The sequence below is a fragment of the Corvus kubaryi genome, unplaced genomic scaffold (genome assembly GCF_017639235.1).
Source record: "Corvus kubaryi isolate FWS band 111438036 unplaced genomic scaffold, C.kubaryi_AGA036_p1.0 119, whole genome shotgun sequence".
Lineage (NCBI taxonomy): Eukaryota > Metazoa > Chordata > Aves > Passeriformes > Corvidae > Corvus > Corvus kubaryi.
Genome location: NW_024580655.1, coordinates 122,102 through 143,718, shown reverse-complemented (window position 1 = coordinate 143,718; position 21,617 = coordinate 122,102). Strand labels below are relative to the sequence as shown.

Below are 21,617 nucleotides of genomic sequence, written 5' to 3'. Positions count from 1 at the left end.
ATGTTGGAAAAGGAGCTGGTCTCTCCTGTGTGAATGAAACATGTTCACACAGGGTGTTTGAGGGGCATTTCCTTCTAGAGTAGAGTTAATTCAAATAAAACAATCTAGTGATGACTGAGGAGCAGCCAGTCAGAACTCCTCAGCATGGCCTCAGTGAAGCACTGATATCTTCTGGCTGTTTGTGAGGGTCTTGGTCACATCCTTGTCCCTGGGAATGCTGAGGACATGCAGGAATCATGTTTAATTAGGAATCTGAGGCTGGAAGGGAGCTCCTGGCTAATGGTGTTTTGAAACTAAGGTGTCTCTGCAGCAAGTGCCTTTCTGAACTGATTTCAGAATCACATCTGTGTCCCTGAGCTTTATCATCATGATGACTCATAATTATTCTGCTTAAAAGTGTGCTGTGGTGTTTCTTCTACGCTCCGTGTGTTTTGAGTGAGCTCCCGTGTCACAGCAAAACCCAGCTGGAATGACTTGGGTAATTTGTGTTCCTGGAAACCAAGAATGTCTTCAATCTCTTCTTTCATCAGCATCACTGTTGGAGGATCCACACCAAAAGCCGTAGGATCAGCCTTGGGAATTCAAGTCTTGCCCTCTTTTGTGCAAGTCATAAGTGTATTTAAAAATGTAATTGAGTGCTGACTTTTTAATGCCAAATACTGGCTATGCTCACACCTCCTGTGCACACCCACCCCGTACTCCTGCTACAGTTGTGCAGCTCCAAAAGCTTCTGGTGTTAAATTCTGTGTTTGGGCTGTGCTTTGAAGCACAGGCTTGTGGAGATGAGGATGTTTTCTCTGATGATCTGCTGAGGGGTATGTCCATCTCAGTCGTGTAGCGCTGGGGGGGGGGGGGAAGGCTGCTTGTTGGTGAAATCTTTTACATTAACATATTACACAAATTAACGAGGTTTTCCCTGAGAGAGCCCTTTATTTCCCACCATCATCCAGAGTTCCTCCTCATTCACATCCCTGCACAGACCACTCCTCTGCAAGCAACAGGAGGGACAGAAGGAGGAAGAATATTAACCTCTCTCTGCTCTGAGGTTCTGGATCACTTCAATTGCTGCAGAATTTCTACATTAATGTTAAGCATTCTCACTACAAAGAAGACTCCCAGATCATCACTGAAAAGCAAAAAGTATTCCCTAGAACAAAGAGAGGAATCCCGGAGAAGATGGGAATAACCAAATGCCTGCAGAGACAAACTGGTTAAATTTGGGAATTCTCATGTGCATCTCCATCCAAGTTTTTTGAAGTGCTTTAGTAAACTTCCCAAATCACTCTCTTTCCTCTCTCCAACACACCTGGATTTCTAATGGTGTGGAAAATGTGTTTCCACTGGGAATCAAACAGGTCTGGACCAAAGTTAGGGCTGCCTGGCTGGGGTGGGAACGGGCGGCACTCAGGTTCGCTGTTCTTGGATATATTTTCCTGTCAATCCGTGCGTGCACTGCACGGGGAACCGGGCACCAACACGCTGCTGCAGAGCCCGTGTGATTCCTCCTGTGCCATGGGCGGAGCAGGGAAGGGAAACAGTTCGATAACTGCAGTTCCATGGAAAGCTCCCCACGGCTATTCCGTAAGAACGCGTTCCCAGTCCTGCCGGTGAACTCGGGTTGCAGAAGCCCTGGATCGGGAGAACGAGCACTAGAGGGCACAGCGCGACCAGCGACGGGCGCCGGCTTTGGCGAGGCGGAGGCAGAGCCCGGCTGTCTCTGCGCTTCTTTCCACCCGTGAAGAGTCCGAGTGACTCCTTAAAATGGCACCTTTTGGAGGGTTCTGGACTCATTAGCTGCAGTAATTCAAGGACGAAAATGCGGCAGAGAATCCAAGAATATCCCGAGTCGGAAGGGGCTCTTGCCCAGAGAAACACCGCAGCTCCGCATTTCTGTCCACATTCCATAAATGACCAAAAAAAGGGAAGGTGAACTTGTTGGCAGGAACTGTGAAAGAAACAGGAGGAAAACCCAACACCCCTGTGTTGCAACACTCCAGAACTTAGTCAAACGAAGCAAATGTGTTTAAAATGAGAAATGCAGCACCAAAAGATAATGACAGGGTGCATTCTGGGAGGCATGGAATGCTCTGCAGAAGTTGTGGTGCGCTAGGATTATCAAGAGCAAGTAGGTAGAAGAGTGAAAAGAATTTTGTTAAGCACAGGAAGAAATCAAAGGCAGAAAATGTAGGAAATCAGTGGTTGGAATTGACTGAACTTGGTGGGTTTATGCTTTGCACAATTGTGTAGCATGGAAGCTTGGTGATGACAGACTTTTCCTGATTTATTTCTGATCCCTGTTGCTGCCTCCCGAGAAACCAGGATTTCCCAAGATATCTTTTCTTTCGTATGACTTGATTTCTAGAAACCTGGAAGGAAAAACTCCAGAAGGAGTAGCCCTTCCATTTCCTTCTGGTTTCATTTCCCTACATCTTCAGTAACATGAATAACTTTATAAGTGATATAAAACATTTTCAGAAAGCATACATTGAAAGCATGAAGCCCTCAGGACCCTCTGCCCAAACAAACTCCTTCCTTCCCTCTCCCTCTGTGTTTCAGCGAGTGCTCCAGCAGCCTCGTTGTTTGGATAATTCAGGGTGCCAGATGGCTGTAAATATGTTCACAATCCTCCTTACCCTGCTCCCTCCTCCCTGGCACCCTCACTGCTCTACCCGGTACTGAGCACCTGGTCTGTTCCCATTTGGAGTCTCCCTTCTCCCCTCTGGAGCTAAATTGGCACCTCTGGTTTGTATTTTCCCTTTAAATGAAGTGGGAAGATCTTAGGAAATGTTTTGTACCAGGCAATACTTCCTTCACTGCCACTTGCACCATCAGTTAATTGAAGACATGCCTCCAGCCCTGTGGCATCAGCTTCCTTCCCACAGGAATCCTGTCCCTGACATAGGAAGGTGCAGCTCACCTGCCAGGAATCACAAGGGAGGAGCAGCTTCTTCCTATTTTGAGCGCAGCGATCTCATACTTACCCTTGGCATGGGGTAAGGGCACACAGAACAGGGTGATTCATCCCGAATCATTCCCCGAGGACCTGGCAGAGGCAGCGTTTGAACAACCGGCCCCATTCTTCCCTGCCTCACAGGCTCTGGACTCATTGTCATACTCTGATCCTGTTATTCCATAACTCAGGAATGCTCAAATCCTGGGGCCTGAGCCCCTGAGATAACTTTCTGTGTAATGAAACATTCCCAAACTGCTGAGCAGTAAGAAAATGACAGAAAACTGTTTCAGTGGCACTGTAAAAAGGGAAGTTGGTTTTAAGACATATGAAAATACAGGCAGTGATGTTTTGAGAACTGAGGAATAACTGAGGTCACGAGCTGCCTGAGGAACGCTGCAGCAGCACAAACTCAGGTCACGGGAAGGATGAGCTGTGCCCATGAAGAAACAAGAATTTAGCCAGATTTGTCTGTAATATTGCTCTCATTGATGAGCTGGTGGGTGAACTCTTCCCTGGAAGGCAGGAGGGAGCAGATGGCATCAGGCAAATATCTGACTTGAGCAAGGAGAGAGGAACTGATTTTCCAAAGGATCTATTTGACATACAGAGGCCAAATGTTATTTTTATGAGCCAGTATGAGCCAGGCCTCTCATTTATTGAACTTTACCAGTTTGTGTCCTGCCAGCAGACCTAAACCGAGTGACCCTGTGACCTATAAAGGACAAGAGAGCCAACAGCCCGGAGCAGGCATTCCGAGCAGGCTTTTCCAGCCTGAAATTCTGAATGCCACCTCACGATTTCTGGGAAGCACGACTCCCAGCTCGGTCTGCAGAAAGGTAGACAGCGCTCAGATTATATATAGCAGCAAGTGGGCTGGGAGGAGAAACACTGGGCTGCATGGAGGGGAGGCTGCTCTGGAGAAACCCGGGGAATGTCTTATGGTGCAGCACAAACCACAGTGGCACCCGGCGAGCGGAGCTGGGCTAGTGCTGGCCTGCGGGCAGCTTGCACTACTAGAGTGAAGGAGAGCCCTGGGCAGTGCCAGGGACAGTTTGGGTGCACTCAGATTGATCCCTTGCTCTCAGCTCTTCGTCATCCTGTTCCATGCCCCTGTCATGGGGAGGGACACCTTCCACTGTCCAAGGCTGCTCCAAGCCCCGTCCAGCCTGGCCTTGGACACTTCCAGGGATCCAGGGGCAGCCACAGCTTCTCTGGGCAGCCTGTGCCAAGGCCTCACCACCCTCACAGGGAAGAATTCCTTCCCAAAATCCCATCTAAACCTCCTCTCTTTCAATTTAAAGCCATTAATGACTCAGCCTATTTGTTGAGAGTCCTTTAAATAATGATGTCCACATCTCCACTAGCTCATTCCAGTCGATGCCAGACCTTTGCCTACTGCCCAGCATCAGCCTGTGAGCCACAGATTCCTTCAGCTCTGAATGGTTCCCTCTGTCCTCCTGTCCTACATGTATGGGCTCTTTATTCCAACCACAGGCCCCGTTCTGTCGGCCCCAGGTCAGGGGTTTGGAAGGAGAAATCCAATAATATTTCTGAAATAGCATTTCAGTGCAGAACTCCCAAGCCACTAGTGTTAGGAGAGGGCTGAGCTCTACACTGTGAACTCTGGCTCGTCTGGCCTCTCCCAAACATTCCCAAATGTTAAAAATATTTAAAAATCCTGCCTTGCCTCTGAGCCGGGATGATCCGTGTCAAAACAGAACAACAAGTTGTTAAACACATTACAAATTAAGGAAGTGGAAGAGTCACTGTAATTTTCAGTCCCTCAAGACATTTTATAGACTCAAACAAAACAGCAGTGTCTGAAAGCAGAGGAGATTTGCCATTCCTGGGCCAGGCTCAGGAAACACTTCCAAAAGGTACAACTACAGCTGCGCCTTTCACCTTTTCTGTGGTGTCACTTTACCAGGTGTCATGTCAAACATCCCTAGTGTCGAACCAGTCCCTCTGGCCACTCAGGGAGGGGAGTGTGGGGATCTCTGAGCCTGGTGAGGAACTCCCCAACAGCTCAAATTGGATTTAGGAAAAAGAAATCCAAGGCACCGTACTGTGTATCTCACCAAAGAATTCCTTCTTAACCAGAGGGAACGCACACAAATCTCCACATGTGCATATTCCAGGGATACATTTGCACACAGGTGTATCTGGCATACAAAACCACTGAATTTTTCCCTTTTCTCTCTTTTTTAGGGAAGTGGGTCTGTTCTTGCTTAGCTTTAATTTGAAAACCCAGTTGGAACTTGTTAAGTCAATAATTATTCTTGTGAATGTGGGTCAAACTATTTTATGTCTCTTCCTCTCTAGGGACTTGGAAGAAGATTCAATCCTCCAGCACTCCAAGGTAGGGAGAACCACGCTTCCTATTTTATTTCAAAAGTCCAAACTGATTGTCCCATGGGGGGAGAAGCTGAGGAGGGACAGGGTCGTGTGAGCAAGTGGCATTGCTGGAGCGCCGGGTGTTCACCTACAGCTGCTGGCACAGGTGTCCAGGAAAGAATGCCCCCAGCTCTGATAACATATCGGAGTGTCTTGGGATCCCATGGAATTTATTCTAAGGGTATGCTGAACATATTATTCAGTTAGGATACTGGAGGGTCTATAGCTTCCCACCTTCCACCTCTGGACACAAATCCCACTTTCTCTTTTTAAGGCATTTGCCTTATTGGAGAAAAACAAAAAAGCAACAATTTCTGCAGTTTTCTCCATCAGTAACTCCAAGAAATCCTTCTGCACAGCAGGAGCATTGGCTGTGTTGGAAAATTTTATTTATCCACCCCCTCCTCAGCCTGAGAACCCTCTGCCATGAGTCACTGGCGTTCCTGCTCCACTCGGGAGGTTAGGGGCTTTTTCCAAGGATGGAAACTGCCAGAGAAATCGGACTTTATCCGCCACAATTTAATTCCTGTGAACTGCTTTGTTAGGTGTAATTCCAGCCTGCAGAATAGCCCACTGCTACTGGAACAACCTGAACCCGTTTCTGCTTTACACCCGAGTTTTGCCGCCTGTCAGCAGCGTGAAAGATGCCTCCAAGTGTAAATTCTATTTAAAGCCGCCAAAAGCATCTTAATCGGTACCTCCTGCTTTCCAGCGGCCTCTCAGCGCTGCGGAGACACTGCAGCTGCTCCCTCTGTCCCAGATCTGCAGTGGGTGAAACTTAGGGTGGCCGTGTGTCACATGGGGCTGATCTGTGGGGCTGCACCCCAAAACGTGCTCCCTGGGCAGGAACTGTGTGGGGTGGGGTCAGCTCCATCTGAGCACAGCCCCTGTGGCTTGTGGGGGCTTGTTGGATTTTCAGCCCGCTCTTCCCAGGCTGTTGGGTGCCAATGTTTCATAGAGCCGTGGAATCATGCAATGGTTTGGGTCGTCGAAGGGACCTTAAATCTCATCCAGTTCCATGCCCCTGCCATGGCAGGGACACCTTCCACTATCCCAGGCTGCTCCAAGCCCCGTCCAACCTGGCCTTGGACACTTCCAGGGATCCAGGGGCAGCCACAGCTTCTCCGGGCAGCCCATGCCAGGGCCTCACCACCCTCACAGGGGAGGAATTTCTTCCCAAGAATTCCATCCTAAGGTGTCTGTTATTCCCTTAGAAAGGCAGAGAAAGGAGGGAGGGAGGGCAGAGGGGGTTTGCTTTTGAGGCGGAGAGGGAGAAAATAACCAAAAAAAGGCGCTTTGGCTGGGAGGGTGGGTGGGCTCCTGTGTGCCGCATGCAGCCGGGGTTCCTCGCCCCGCGGTCCTTATTTGGCTGGGAGCAGGAGCATTCCGGGGATTGGCTGTGCTGGGAAGCAGGCAGGGAGTGCAGGCACTGGAGCCGAGTGCCAGCTGACGAGCACAGCACACGCTCGCCCGCTCCTCAGCATGTGTTGAGCAAATTGCAGCTATTTTTATAGGAGACGCTTTGCCTACATCTTAAGAATCCAGTCCCAATCCCGTCTCCCTGTAGTGTAATGGGAAATCCCCTTCCCAGCCCCCTTTTCCCTGTTCTGTACATGTTTTCAAGGCACAGTTGGGCAGAACCCAGACTTCTTGGCCATTATTGGGCTTCAGACTTCTCTGCTGTGCACCACCCGGCCAGGGCGCTCTGTACTCCTGTAATGATCCAGCGTTTTGTCTCCAGAGCCAACATAATTGCCACACTGGACAATACCGGCCCTTTCTGGGAATGGCAGATGGCTGCTCCGCTGCTGGGCGAGCACGGCCCCTTTGTGCAGCGTTATTCCCGCATGGATAGACCAGGGATAGACTGGGGGGTGACACACAAAGCCACGTCTGTGCTGCCCTTGGCTTTGAAGTTCCGTAGGGCTCCCTGCACCATGCCAGAGGCTTTGGGAATGCCACCAAGGGCAGGGGGCCGGGCAGGGGGCTGGCGGGAGGCGGCGGGGAAACAGAGGGGGAAAAGCTGTGAGGGGTGAGGAGAGAGACAAGACCTCCAAAACAGCCCTTAGGAGCTTCAGGGCCTCCCTGAAGAGCAGGGTAGGGCTGCTCAGGTGTGCCAGGGGTGGCTGCACCAGCACCTGCTCGTGGTGACCTTTCAGCCCTTCCTGGAATGTGTGGTGGCTCTTTCAGAGGCCTCCACTTGGAGCAGCATGGCAATGAGCATTCCAAAATCCAAGGAGAGTTGCTGGGGTGGGAGTCACAAATATAGCACCTTGCTGGCACTACCAGGGATGCAGGAGGTCACAAGTGAGGTTCAGTGGTTGATTGCAAAAAATTTTGTGGAGCAATCCAGTTCATCAACATGGAAAGGCACTGAAAGTTATCCCTGGAAGCATCACTGGAGTCTGGTTAAGCCAAACTCATTGAGAAAGGTTTAAGGTTTGGTTTTATTTTTTCTTTGATTAAAAAAAATCTTGTCATCGCAGCCAGGAAAGGAAATAGAAAACACCAACCATGATCAGGAAGTAACTCTGTGGATTTAATATTTTCATGGACTATTTGCCATGTAGGTAAGGGAATTAGGTTTCCTTTTAAAAAACAAGGAACAGTTGGGTGTTACCACGAGTGAACTTGTGAGACACAGCCACGTCCTGCTTGTGGGTGTGAAAGCTGAGCCAGCCCGTGAGCTGACGATCTGAGCTCTGCTCCAGGCTCAGCTTTCATTCCAGTGGGGCTGATTCAGATCTTGGGCAGCCCAAGCAGAGCCTGCTGCTGTCTGTGACACCTGAGTGAGCAAGGCAAACCTACCAAAACTGCCATTGGCTCGTGGTGTCCGGCTCCTGCACATACTCCCTGATTTTTCAGCTCAAAGAAAAGGTAAAAAAAAAGAGAAATGAGAAGGAAAAAGCCCAACCCCCCCCAGCTGCCTGTGTGGGCTGTCAAATCCAAGGCTTTGATCCTCTGGTTGCACAGAAGGGAAGACACATCGCTGCTACCTCCCACTGCTCGGGACCAAGGGGGTCTGTGAAGCATTCACGGCCCGACAGCATCAGGGTGGATGTGGATTGCGTCACTGCTGCCCTTCCGGAGAGCTCTGTCTGGACCCCAAAATAACAGCTGCCAGCCCCAAGTTCTTTAGGGGACTGTGCCAGGACTCTGCAAGCAGCGCTCAGCAAATGCCTCGATGGCCTGTGTAATGCTGGAGACCAGCCTGGACTTCCCACATCTTCAGGAGAGTTCCTAGACAATGGGGACTTCCAGGCAGTGGTGGGGATGGACACCTTCTTTGACCTTTTAATGTCATTTATTTCTGAGAGGATGGTGAGGGAACAGGGCAAGTGTCCCGGTGAAGAAGATGTAGTCTGGGACACAGCCCAGACATGAGAGCAGCAATGCCAGGGCTCATCCAGCTCCGCCCCATGGGATGCTCCGGGCAGACATGGGCAGTTCCTGGGAACCAGTGCTCCCTCCTGTCCTTGGAGCATGACAGGAGCTGCGGCCTGCGGTGCAAAGGGAGCTCTTACAAAGGAGGTGTGAACTGCAACTGATTTATTGGAACACTGGGCTGATTCATCAGGGATGCGATGGAGGAAAGGAAGGGTCCAAGCTTTGAGAAGCAAATTTGGGTGAGAACAGGCACCTTTTCACTCTTTTGAACACTGTAAATAATAATAATAATTAAAAAAGAAAACCAGATGGCCACCCTCCCCAGTCCCTCCCTCCCATCCCAAGGCTTGCCTTCACATCATGCTCTTCCTAAACTGCGACTGTGAGCTCTGTTTGGGCTTCGAGTCTGACTGCTGCAGCTCAAACTGTTTGTACAGGTCCCTCAGCTCTTTGATCTCCTGCAGCACCCTCTTGGCTTGGCTCCAGGTGGAGGAAGCCTCCCCTAGCAGCCTCTCAGATTCCTGCAGGATCCTTTCAGAGTCCGACTTGGAAGATGATGAGGAAGAAGAGGTGGTGGTGATGGTGGTGCTGGTGTTGGAATCCTTGGTCTTTCTCTTGCCTTCCCCGTAGCCCTTCACCTCTGTCAGCAGTTCCTGAGTTTTTTCCAGTTTCAGTGCAACCAGTTCCTGTATCCGGGACAGCTGCTCCGGCTCTGCCGAGGCAAACTGAGCCTCCAGCCCCTTCCTCAGCACCGCCTGGTGCGTGGAAGAGTCCCGTCGGGACAGGATTTCTTCCATGGAGGCACATTTATTCTTTTCTGAGTGTGAGAGCTTTTTGGGGACCTGCGGTGTGTACATGGTCCCTTTGTCAAAGGAGTCATTGCGCTGCCCAGCTCTGTCCCACGAGGTCACCTCCTGCCGCGGGAGGCTCCCTGTCCGCCCTTTCTCCGATGACTTGGTGTTGTCCGAGTCCGAGCGGCGCCGCCCAGCAGTGAGGTGTGCCACGGACTTGTCCAGATCCACCCGGAAACTCTCCTCGCAGGTGCCGTGATCCTCCGGAGAGGCGTCTTCCTCCTGGATCAGGTCGAGGGTCAGCATTCCGTCAGAGGTTGAGGTAGATGCCTGGAGGAGCAGAAAGCAGAGCTGCGTTGGCACCAGAACAGCTGCACGTGCTTCCAAGGGTCTCTACACTGCGGATACACACTACAGAGGGGGAGTGGGAATGCTCTCTCACCCAGCGACAGAGCCTGGGCGCGGGGGGTCTGGCTGAGCTGCAGATCCACAGACCCAAAGCACGGTGGCTGAGCCCTCCCTGCTCACCCACGAGCAGCTCCCTGGCTGTTCCCAGCGGGAAACTGAAGGAGCAGGTGTCAGCGATGGCAAACTGGGACTTTGCCAGAAGGTTTGTACAGTGCAATGGTCCAGGAGAACAGAGGACGAGAGCTGATGACTCAAAGCTGTCCTTATGGCAACTCTCAGTTCAGGATGGGGCTCCAGCACAGGCTCTCCTTGCACTTTATTTACAAATGGAGCACTTCAAAAGGAATTTCACTCGAGCAGGTATCTGGGCTTGGTTGTACCTACCACAGCCATGAGGTGACCCCGCGTGGGAGGGCGCCGGGAGTGCTGGATCTTGGCTCTGTCGCGCGTCGGGTGGGCAAGGAAACTGTCCTCTTCCACGGTGACCTGCAGGGTGACACCGGCTGTGAGCACAGAACACAAGCCATTCCCAGCTCCTGGAGCTGTAATCAGGAGGAGACTGGCAGGGATTGGGGTGTAGGAATCCAGCCTCAGAAGCAGCCCAGTGTTCCCCTGGTCTCTCCCCTCTGTGCCATGATGGGATCAGATCTGCTCAAGTCATTGCTGACAACAGAACCTGTTTGCAAAGATTCCCGTGACAGACCTTCCTGGAAGCCATGTCTGCCGGTGTTTGCCATGCTGCTTCCTGCTCTAAAGCCTCTCCCATGGTCTGACCTTGGTTTTCCTTCACCACAGGCTCTGTGCTGCCATCCAGGAGAGGAAAGAGCCTCCTGGCAGTGCCATGGCTCTGTGGGAAGCTGAGTGCGAATGGGAGATCTGAGACAGGTCTGAGCTGAGGAAGGGTTGCCATGAAACATTAATGTGAGAGTCAGCCCTGGAGCGAGGGCACAGCCTGCTCCAGGTAGGTTCTCCTTCACACTGGAGGAAACTATGCGGGAATGCTCACCCTGACCTGCCTCTGCCAGCCCACCTGGTGTTCTGAGTACACCCTGTGTCCCCAGGAGTATGTTGAACTGGAGCTGCTCTGTTATTTTTCCCGGCAGAAGCTGCTTTGTGTAACTGGGACTTGCACGCTCCCCTTGAGAAGCGGGAGGAGCTCTGCTACAGACACTTTGTGTGGATGTGTCACCAAGACAGGGCTGTTCCCAGCAGTCTCAAACCTTCACCCAGGCTGAGGCAGGGGAGCCGGGGCCGAGCCTGAATCCTGCTCACCTCGTCCAAGATCCGGTTTTTAGCACGTGTGATTGCAGAGTTGAGGGCGTTAATCCAGGACTCTTTCTCTTCTGGACTCACAGCCAGGAAGATCAGATTTGGTGCCTACAAAAGAGGGAATCCAGGTCAGTGCCAGAACTCACACAGAGACAGGCCCTGGCCAGCTTGAGGCCTGCGGCCTCTACCGAAAAGGCAAAGCAGAGCTGAGCCTCCAACCCTGCCTGCCCCACGCAGCAAACCCCAGGACCATCTACATCCCTCCCTTCCCTGCATCCCCCAGGACCATCCACATCCCTGCCCACCCCTGGAGCCAGTGGCTCTTGGGCTGGCTGCATCTGGGCAAGCCCCACATACCATGTTTCCAGGCTCCCTGGAGTGGGCGAGGGTAAATTTGCTGTGGTTCTTTTTGCTTCTACTTTTGGACTTCCTGAGCTCTTCACATTTCTCGTAGTCACTCAGGTCAAACATTTCCTGTATGTTTTTTTCATCTTTTACCTGCAAAACAGCAAGAAAATTAGAGCTTTGCAGATGTCAGACAGAGGCTCTGCTGCTCCAGCCAGCAGGATTTCAACATGAGGGTTTTGACTTGTCTCTTCTGGAATGACAGGGCATATTCAGAAGGATAGCAAGAAAATCACACTTCGCCAGGTTAATTACTGCCTCTTCTACCCCCAGAGTTACTGGGTGCAGGCTGAACGGCCACGCAGGTGTGATCAGACACAGCATTCCTGCTTCTGGACCCTCAAAACATGCAGGATTTACTCCAGCCACAAGGAGAGGGCCCTGTGTGTCAGGAGGGGGCTGGTGTGGAGGTGGGAGGTGCTGGAGAAGGTGGACTCTCATCTCTGGTTCAAAGGGACAATTATTCTCTGCAGACAGCGGAACAAGAGCTGGAGGGATAAGGATTAGCACTTCCTATTTTTACCCTGTGCTGGCAGCTGGCTCCAGGGGAAGCACGGCCGGTCCCAGAGTGTCCCACAACGCTGAGCCCCAGCCCTGGAAGGGGGCTGTGGGCAGAACCCACCACCCAGGGCAGGGGCTGCCAGGCTGTCACGAGGCTCTCAGTGTCCTTTAGAGAGCCCTTGAGTGACCGCTTTACAAGATCTCCCATTTTCCAGGTCTGTTTCCCAACACTCTGCACTGCCACAGTGTGACAGGTACGTGGTGATGGATCAGTGTCACAGAGGCTCAAATTAAAGATGGAGCTTGCACAGGGCCACTGAGGCTGCAGCTGCACTGGGGGCCAGGCAGGGATCTGGGGGCACACAGGGCTCTGGATGCTGACCCCTGACCTGACAGTGCCGTCCCTCGGGGACACTTGGAGCAAAGGGGAGATGGCAAAGCTCTCCGTACCCTTCCTCTTCATCGCTCTCCTAGTGCACCATCCTCAAGTTCAGTCCTACAGCAGGGAAGCTCTGCTCTTCCATGGTAAACACAAGGAAGTAAGAAACTGGGGTGGGAGACAGCTCGGGCTTGCATGTCCATTACAGACACTGCAGCAGGCTCAAATCCACATCCATCTGCTTAATCTGACTCCAGCCAGTCATTCCAGGCTGGATTGGAGGGTGTGTAACTTGGGTGCTGGGAAGGCAGATGGTGGTGAGGTCTGAGCCCTTGGATTTCCTGAAAGGACTCCACCCCATTTCATGCATTTCCTCCTCAGTTTTGGGAAGCACTGAAGGAACTCCCCATGATTCTTCCATAGAATTTAATGAAAGAGGGTGACTAAACCAGCTTCCTAACCAGGGACATGGATAAACTGACCATCTGGCCCTGCCTGATGACTGCAGCTCCCCTCTGTCCTTTGTCCTTGTGTTCCCGAGTGTGTCCCCAGGATCATTGGCACGGCCATCCTGCTTGTGACACATCCCCTGTGTCTGGGTGTGAGAACAGAGACTGTCTGGCTGCACATCCTCCCTACACACTGCTAATCGGCTTTGATCTCTTCCCACTCCCATCCTACAATCCACCTCTTTCCAAGAATCTCAGCTGAATTCAGCCCGACTCATTTGCAGCAGGAAAAGCCAATCCCCTCCGAGCCCCCAGCTGTGCTCTGTGGCTGAGATCAGAGCCCTTGCTCCAGATGTTTGCTCATGTGGGTCACTGGGGCTTCCCCAGCCCCCCCCCTTCCTCCGCAGAGCTCACAGAGCTGGGACTCAACCTCCTGCCTCCAGGAATATCCACAGGAGGCTGCAGGACAGAGCAGGTGTCTTTGGTTCAAACACCCTGCAGGTGCAGCTCATCCTTTAAACGCCTCCGAATGACACGAGCCTGGGCTCTGACACTGTCCTTGGACACACACTGAGGGGATCCTGCTCCTGTGTGTGATCTGTTATAAAATGCTTAAAACTGGGAATGAGCAACATCCACAGTGGGATTCCTGGGGGAAGAGGGTCAGCAGCAGCCTGGAGTAGGTGGCTGTGGTGGCACAGCAAGTCCAGGGGGCACAGGAAGGACAGCGGGTGTCTCACAAGGGGCATGGCCAGCCGAGCCCCCTCCCATGATGATGTAACAGAGCATCCAGTGTGCAGAGAGAAACTGGAGAGAAGGAAGGTGAAAGGCAACTCCAGAGGCACTTGCCAGCTCTTTTGTCCTTTGTGGGAGGCTGAGGCCAAAAGGAGGGAGGTGGTGGCATGAGAGACAGCTCAGAGCAGCCTTGGAGGTAGGAGAGGCCGAGAACAGTCGTGCAGCCCATTCTCCATGAAAACAGGACAAAACCAGCCCCTGAGGAGCCACAGACCCACTGGGACCATGTGGCCAACAGAGCTGAAATCCCAGTCACTGCATCTATCGCAGGTGGGTGACAAACCTGTGAGGTGTCACCTCCATGTTCTCAGTGAGACAGGGACCATCCAAATCAAACCTTCCAGGTTTCTCCAAAGAGGATTTGGATGGATGTGTCCCAGCACCCAGGCAGTGCCCAGGAGGAAGCAGCCTCTGCTATCAGTTCTCAGTAGGAAGGGATGAAGCAGGAGGTTGATGGTTGATTTTGCCAAAACCATTCCCAGCTAGGAGGTTTCCAGCAGGTCTTTCCTTCCCCACAGCTGCCAAGGGCTTAGGAGTTGAGGGATCTCAGAGCCGCACCAGCAGGTGGGTCCTGCCCTCCATGCCCTGCAGGGAGCTGGGGATTGGAAGGATTAAGGTGAATCAATCCCAGCAGGTGCTGCCCTGGCTGTCTGCTGGCATTGCTGTCGAGTTGTTCAAGGCAGACAAAACAACCTTGCCCTGTGGTTCCACCTGGCTCCTACCTGTGGCCAGGTGAGGGAAGGGAAACCGAGGCATGGAAAAGGAATCCGAAGCATCCCCCATATCCCTACAGCAGGGAACATTTCCCTGCAGCCATGAGACCACGCAGCCCCGCACCCCTGGCAGCTGCCCCAGCTCGGGGTGTCACTGCCTGTGCCAAGGCTGACACTGCTGATGCTGCTCGGATCCGAGGAGAGGAGCTGCATTCCTTGCACTCCTCGCACTCCTTCCCCCGCAGCTGCTGCCCGCCCGGGTCGGCCCCAGAGACACCCAGCCCCCGGCAGCGACTCCAAACCTCCTGGACCCAGATCAGGGCTGTGTTTTGGGGCCAAACCATGCATGGAGGGGAAGGGCAGATTCTCAGTCACACCAGTCTGGGATTTTTGGTGGAGATTTGCTTGAGCAGTTCCTTGCTGCGATGGGACACGGAGAAATGTGGAAGGTACAGAAAAGGCACCCACGGGACACTGGGGAGGTCACAGTGTGGCTCAGCATGTAACCAGAAACCTCCAGACCCTCAGTGGAGCCAAATACCCAAACATGGGCAGTTTTGGGCCAGACAGTTCCCCTTGTAGCCTGCAACCAAAGTTTCACTTCCTCCAGCTGCGCAGCTCTACCTCAGCAAGGGACGGAGCTTCCTGCAGATCTGTCTGAAGCCAGGCTGTCACTGGGACAGGGATGCACATGCATGAGCGGGACCTTCCAGTCTTTGTCACAGCGAGGTCGCTGCCCTGAGCTGATGAGCGCATGGTGGCAGGATGTGGCTGCTTCAGTCCCTTCTCCAAAGAGTCACCGCCAAGGCTACCAGAGACACAGGTTCCCCAGAATCACCGAATCATGGCATGGTTTTGGAGGGACCTTAAAGCTCATCTTGTTCATGGCAGGGACAGCCTTCCAATAGCCCAGGCTGCTCCAAGCCCCATCCAGCCTAGCCTTGGACACTTCCAGGGATCCAGGGGCAGCCACAGCTTCTCTGGGCAGCCCGTGTCAGGGCCTCACCATCCTCACAGGGAGGAATTTCTTCCTAAAATCCCATTGTGCTGTGTAGGGGGCAAACTCACCCCATGGAGCACTAGAGAACCGAGTATGCAAACACACCCCCAGCCCCTCGCCAGCCGTGCCGAGCTGGAACCGAGGAGTGGCGAGGAGCAGCACCTCCTCGAGTGCTCTTGTGCTAATTGAGCCGATGTCTTTGGTGGCAAACAAGGGAACGCTCAGGAGAAGCGTTTCCTCATCCCCCTCGTCGCCCGGGCTCGAGCCGGCTGGCGGCCCCCGGCTTCCTGCGAGGAAGTGCCGAGCCCAGCTGTGTCAGCTCGGCCGCTGCTCCCCGGCGCAGGCAGGGACAAAGCTGGGCCAGGAACAGGGAACAATTCCCAGAAATGTGCCGGGGGGAGGGACCGTCGTGAGGAGAGCGAGGGGAAAGAATGCAAGAGTGAGCTAAGAAGGTGGTGGTGTGCTCAGCAGAGCTCAGCCTGCTGCAGCTCTTCTCTACAGAGCTGGTTTTGGCCGATGACCAAACGCTGAATAACGAAGGATTTTGGTGTGAGTTCACAGAGTTCAGCATCCGTGGGGGAGCGGAGTGAGCATGGCCGGAGCCTCAAGCTCCCATTTCAGGAGGTGTCAGACAAGTCCCACGGCTTTCAAAGGGCAGGACTCAAACACCCTGCTAGCATTTTCCATCAGCTGGGCTGAAAAACTACATTTCCTCTCCTCACAAACGTGGCTCTGCCAGGGAGAAGCCCAGGCTCCTATCAGGCATTCCCAAATTCTCCTGACAAAACTGAATAATCAGGGCTGGTCTTTGACCTGCAAGCCCAGGTCCTAGGCAGACAACTGGAAAAGCACACAGATTCCCAGGAGGAATCAGCGTGGATATTGATAGGATTTTGTTAGTCTAAATTTTGGAAATCTCCCCATTCCAGACCTCAGCCCATGCTCAGCTCCGAGCAGTTCTGCTCCACGGTCTCTTCGTGCAGCATCAACACCTGCCCCTAGCCAACATCCTTCCCGGGGGATCCCGGTGTGGAACAGACAATTCCCCTTCCCCACGTGCTTTGGGGAGATGGGATTCATTGCCCTGCTTCCCAGATGGAGAAATTCAGGCACAAGTAAATAAATGTCTGGTTTGAATTCATTTAATGAGCACATGGCAGAGCCAAGGAGCTTCCAGGAGCCTTGGGATTTAACCCTTTCTGCTCCAAGATGGTGGAGAGGGCCGGGAATGTGGCTTCACCTGCAAAACCATCTCTGGAGCAGCCGCTGAGCGCGACAGGCGCTGCCAGGAAACAGCAGATGCTCTGGGAGCAGAGCTTGGAGCCACACGTGGGCCTTCCCTGGGGCCTGGGAGGGGTCCTGGCCTTGCTAAGTGCTGATGCTCCCGTTGGTATCAAACCCTGCACCGCCCGTTCTGAGACCCTGTGAGCGGGAAGTTTTGGGACGCCCCCCAGGAACCCCTCGGGATTCCCTACAATGAGACCCTCAGGATGCCAGACCCCCTGACACTGGCGTATTCCTCTGTGCCACAGGCACAGAGTCACCTCAGTGCACACCAGCAGCACATGTCACCCCCATGACCAGCACAGAGTCACCTCAGTGCACACCAGCACCAGATGTCATCTCTGTGACCACATCTCTGCCGACCACAGATTCTTCCATATAAAGCCTCAGCAGCGGCTGCCGCGTGTTATTTATGGTCTCTCACACACACGTGGAGCCCCGGGGCCGCCTCAGGCCCAGCTGTGAGTTTTTCCCCGTATGAAACACAAACACAAGAGCTTCTTGTTTGCAACAGGCTCCGCATGGCCCCTCCAGCCTCTCTGGGGCTCCCAGCACACCTGGGTTCGAGCTGTAGCTACCTGGACATATTTGGGAGGGATGGACAGATGTCTTTTCCCTGCACCTCTTGCCTGTGTTGATTACTATTTGAACCACCTGCTCTCACTAGTCCAGCCTACTCCCAATTCCATCCCAGCAGTCCAATTGTGTTGTTCTGCATTACTGCTAAGAAATTTGGGAGGGCCACAGCCACGGGGGATTTGTGCCGCTGGCTCTGTGCCACTCACATCCATCCAACTTTCCTGATCTGTAAATGTATCTGTAGATCCATCACGGGGTTTGTGTCTCACTACCACCAGCGTTGTCCACAGTCCCTAAACCTTTTCTCATCACCTCTCTTTACCTGAGTATTCCTGAGGCACCATACCCCCATCCTGCAGACATCTACTGCCTGTTCCTGTGTCTCTCTCCGGCTCTGGAGCAGCCAGGAGGTTAATGGGAGCGAGCTCTGGAATGCCAGCAAGCAGCTCAGCATGACCTGGCCATTCAGTCCACTTTTTAGGCCATTTTTCTGTTGTAACAAGCCCTGGTCCTCTGCCTGTGCCATGTCCATGGCTCAACCAGCCTTAAATCAAATTGTCCCTTCCTCTCTCCAGGTCCTGACAGAGCGAAACCAGGCAGCCGTGCATCCAACCACCGTCTGTTAGGAAATGACCTCCACTGAGGGGGAAACCCAGAGAGACCAGGATTTTACAAATTCCCTGACTTGGAGCAACCCCCATGCCTGCTGTGGGCACCACTCTGCCCAGTGCAGCGCTGGGATGTCCAAGGGGATAGGAGGGAGAAGGGCTCTGGCCTGGGGAGTTCTCTCTCATGGATTTATGGAGACAAAAAGCACAGGGGGGCCGTGCAAGGACAGCCAGGTGCTGGCTCAGCCTGACAGTCACATCTGATTACCTCCAATGTCAACACCACGTTAAATCCCAAACCCCAGCAAAGAGACGAGGGGCAGCGGAGGGAGCACGTGTTACAACAGGATGTCAATCCGGGGCGAAATGTCCCCGTTTTCCTCTTGGCGTGGGGGAAAAATACAAGAGATCGACCTGTAAATGGCTCGATTCCAGTAGGGAGAGTGGAGTTATTTCCAAATAGAGGGAGCAGGTGGGAACAAGGCAGTGTTGGGCTCAAGGACGGAGGACAGGCACAGAAGGGAGCCGGCATTGCTGTCGCCGCGGCGGAAAGAGGTTTGAGGGCTTAACTCTCGCTAAGTGAATCCTTTCGTGTCTCCTCGCTGGGAAAATGTCTCCCAGCAGAGCTGTCTGGGGGAATCGCTGTCAGAGCCGACACCGACTCCGACCTCGGCCGGGCCCCGCCGGCGCCAGTGCGGGGAGAAGAGGAACCTCCCCGAGGAACCTCCTCGGCCCGGCTGGCGCTGGAGGGGCGCTGGGAAGGGCCGGGGCTGCTCCTTTTCATATGCAAAGGGAGGAAGGGGGGATGGGAAAGGAAACTGAAACCGATCCTACCTCCTTCTCCGAGATGTAAAGCTGATCTCCCTTCAGAACCACATAACGGTTTTTCCAGATTTCCCTAAAAATGCCTTTCCCGCAAAATTTCCGCACCCAGCCGACCTTCTCCGGCTGCACAGGTTGCTGGTTTCCATCCTGGTGCCCCTAACACAAAGAGAGAGGGAAGAAAATGGGGGAAAACGGGATTATTCTTGGTTTTACACTCCTCTTCTCCCCCCCCTCCCTCTTTGCCCAACTTTTGTCTCCCCCTTCCTCCGGCCCCTCTCTTCGCCGACGCCGGGACCGAGTCCTTCCCCGGGGTCACTCCACGGGGATCTTTGTGCTGCAGACACGAAGCGACAGCGGCAGCACCGGGAGAACGCTGCGAGGAGCGGGCAGGGTTCCCTCCGTGGTTATATAAGACAGGCCGGTGTCTCTATCGCCTCATCCAACGGGCATTTACCCATGGAAAGGGGAACAGGAGGGGGATGGGCGGAATTTAAACCAGCTGGGTTTTTTACTGCGGTCAAAATTGCATTTCGGAGCTTTTTATGCCCAATTAATCCAAAAGGTGAAATCTATGGTTGGTTTATATCAGAGGCGTCTCCATAGGCAGCGATGATCGGATCGCTGGGTGCAGCACACAGCACGGCACAGAGCGGCGGATTGATGGTGCCTCCGGATTTTATCGTTTCCTTGTGTTCCAAGATGAAAACTGCCTGCCTACATCACCCAGTGTCTGTGGCGGGTGCGGGAGGCAGGAGAGCCGCTGGGCAGGGGCAGGAGAAGGGCCGGGCGCAGGGTTTGGGTCTCTTTGGATCTGCTCGGGGGTCTGTGCGCTTTTTGCGGGGGGAGCAGAGGCGAAGCGAACAACCGGCCCCAAAGAGACAAGCCCCCCTCCCCACAACATCCCGGAGCCTCCCTCACCTTGCCTTGCCCCGGCGAAGAACCGATTCTCTACTCACCCTTTTTGCAGAATTATTTTTTTTCATCGTTCCTCGGTGCGCTCGGAGGCGATTTGGGGCGGGCGGGGGTCGCAGAGGGGCTCCCGCGGCCTCCTCGCGCGGGGGAACACCCGGGACTGCGCCCGCGATCCGCGCCGCCTTCGCCCCGCGTGGCTCAGGGCCCTCTCCCGTTACACGGCGCCCGGTCCGGCGCTCTGAGCCATCGCCAGCCCCGCCGCCGCGTCCCCCCCCGCCGCCACCATCCCGCAGCTCGGGGGGCTGCGCTGGGCTGCGCCGGGCTCCCGAGCTCCATCTATAGCCGCGCGCCCGTGACGTCGGGGTTCACGGCACGGGGCGAATCGCAGCCCACGAGGGTTTTTCTTCTTTGTCTCTGACTCACCGGGGGGACACGGGGTCCGTGGGGCAGCGGGCGCGGGGAGGGCAGTGCCTTGCCTGGTGTCCCCCACCGGGGCCCAGCCGCGTTCCCGGCGGTGTCACGGGTCACCGGGAAACTTCCTAGGAGAGGGAGAAGCAGCCGGGTGGCACTGGGAGGGTTTTCTCCCCGAAAGGTGTTGGGAAGTGTGAACAAATCCCTCTGGAGAGAGGAGCTGGGAGATCTCCTGGGGAGGGGGCTGGGGGAAGGGGGTCGCTTCCAGCACGGAGGGTCTGACAGCCGGGATTCAGCAGGATTCAGAGCATGGCTTCCAAAAGTGAGAAGGCACTTGGCTTCCTTAAAAAATGCCCTTTTTTTGGCTTTTGTCCATCTCCTTCATGTCCTGCAAGTGCAGAACTGTCTGAGTGTGGGACTGAGGTCACGGATGGGATTTATGGATCAGAAATGGGTGCGGTAGAGGGAAAAGCAGAGAAAGGAGAAAATTCTCTGTCTGGAAATAGATTGATCCATCATCCATCAGTGGATCAGCTTTCCAATGACACTGTCCATCCCATCCCAGCTTTACAGTCCATCCCATCACTGGACGACATCCCCCACCCCTGATTTCAAGTTGTAGTTTCACCCCAGTGCTCTGGAATTAATGCACGCAGAGTCCTAGGAATGTACTTGGATTATGGAGCATTTGCAGAGCTTCTGTGAGTGTTGCTATCCCATTCTGAGCACTGGCATTTTTGCCATGAGCTGTGGATGCCTGAAAATACCTAGGACGGGGACACAAGTCACTCCCGACACCAAATTCAGGGGTTGCCTTTTTGTCCTGTGCCTGTGCAGCCCTGAACTCCGTGGGGCCCAGGACCAGGATTTGCCATCTCTGTGCCTCAGTTTTCCCTTCTACCCCACGTGGCCAAAGCTTGGCCCAGGCAGGGCTGATGGCAGAGGGACAGATGAGCCACACCGGCTGCCCAGAGCCCCCAGTGTATCCCTGGGACACCACAGAACCTGCCAGTTTATTTAATAACATTTTGCCTCCCAGCCGGACTTGTCCTTCCTCACATCCTGTTTTTGGTGGCCAGGGCCTGCAGAGCACCGGCTGATGGCCAATGCCAGATGGCAGTGCTGGTGGCAGCAGGACAGCTCTGTCGTGCCCTTTGGATCCAGGGCCCACGCTCTTCCCAAATGTCCTCTGGTGCCAGGGGAGTTGCCCTGAAACCACAGTGGGTAACGCACCTGCACACCCCACCCCATCCCTGGGAGCAGAAATTCAGCTGCAGTTGGAATCCTCGGGCTGTTCTGACAGTGCGACAGTGAGTCACGTTTGTGAAGGATGTGACCAATGATTCAGAGCTGGAAACATCAACAATTTAACAGGGAAGGAAGGAGATAGGAGGGAACCCGTCTCCCATTTCTGTACCAGGAACAGGCTGCTGCACTTCCAGCAATGAGGCCAACCCTAGAGGCTGCTCACCCGTGGGACAGGTGACGAGGTGCAGCTTCTCACCCCCAGCCCTGTCCCCATCCCCATCGCTGTGGGCACAATGAAAAGCCTCT

At 53.9% G+C, this 21,617-nt stretch overlaps 1 protein-coding gene across 2 annotated transcripts; it reads right to left on the bottom strand.

The window, feature by feature from the left end:
* Positions 1-7,865: 7,865 nt before the first annotated feature.
* Positions 7,866-20,016, bottom strand: PLEKHO1 (pleckstrin homology domain containing O1). Of its 2 annotated transcripts, XM_042025936.1 has the most exons (7): positions 19,697-20,016; positions 18,750-18,896; positions 11,560-11,700; positions 11,206-11,310; positions 10,318-10,419; positions 9,086-9,855; positions 7,866-9,006 (listed from the first exon to the last, which is right to left on the bottom strand). In XM_042025936.1, exons 1-6 carry the CDS (start codon positions 19,721-19,723, stop codon positions 9,088-9,090), a joined length of 1,290 nt encoding a protein of 429 aa, XP_041881870.1. In that variant the 5' UTR covers positions 19,724-20,016; the 3' UTR covers positions 7,866-9,006; positions 9,086-9,087. The 2 variants fall into 2 exon arrangements, with proteins under 2 accessions (XP_041881870.1, XP_041881784.1); XM_042025850.1 differs by having other exon boundaries at positions 7,866-9,855; positions 19,697-19,980.
* Positions 20,017-21,617: the final 1,601 nt, after the last annotated feature.

Excerpts from the sequence above, each read along its gene's own strand:
- PLEKHO1 (XM_042025936.1), bottom strand. The coding sequence starts at position 19,723 with ATGAAAAAAAATAATTCTGCAAAAAGG. Across the intron at positions 18,897-19,696 it reads AAAATAATTCTGCAAAAAGG|GGGCACCAGGATGGAAACCA; the intron begins GTGAGTAGAGAA and ends TCTTTGTGTTAG. Across the intron at positions 9,856-10,317 it reads GGGGTCACCTCATGGCTGTG|GCATCTACCTCAACCTCTGA; the intron begins GTAGGTACAACC and ends CTGCTCCTCCAG.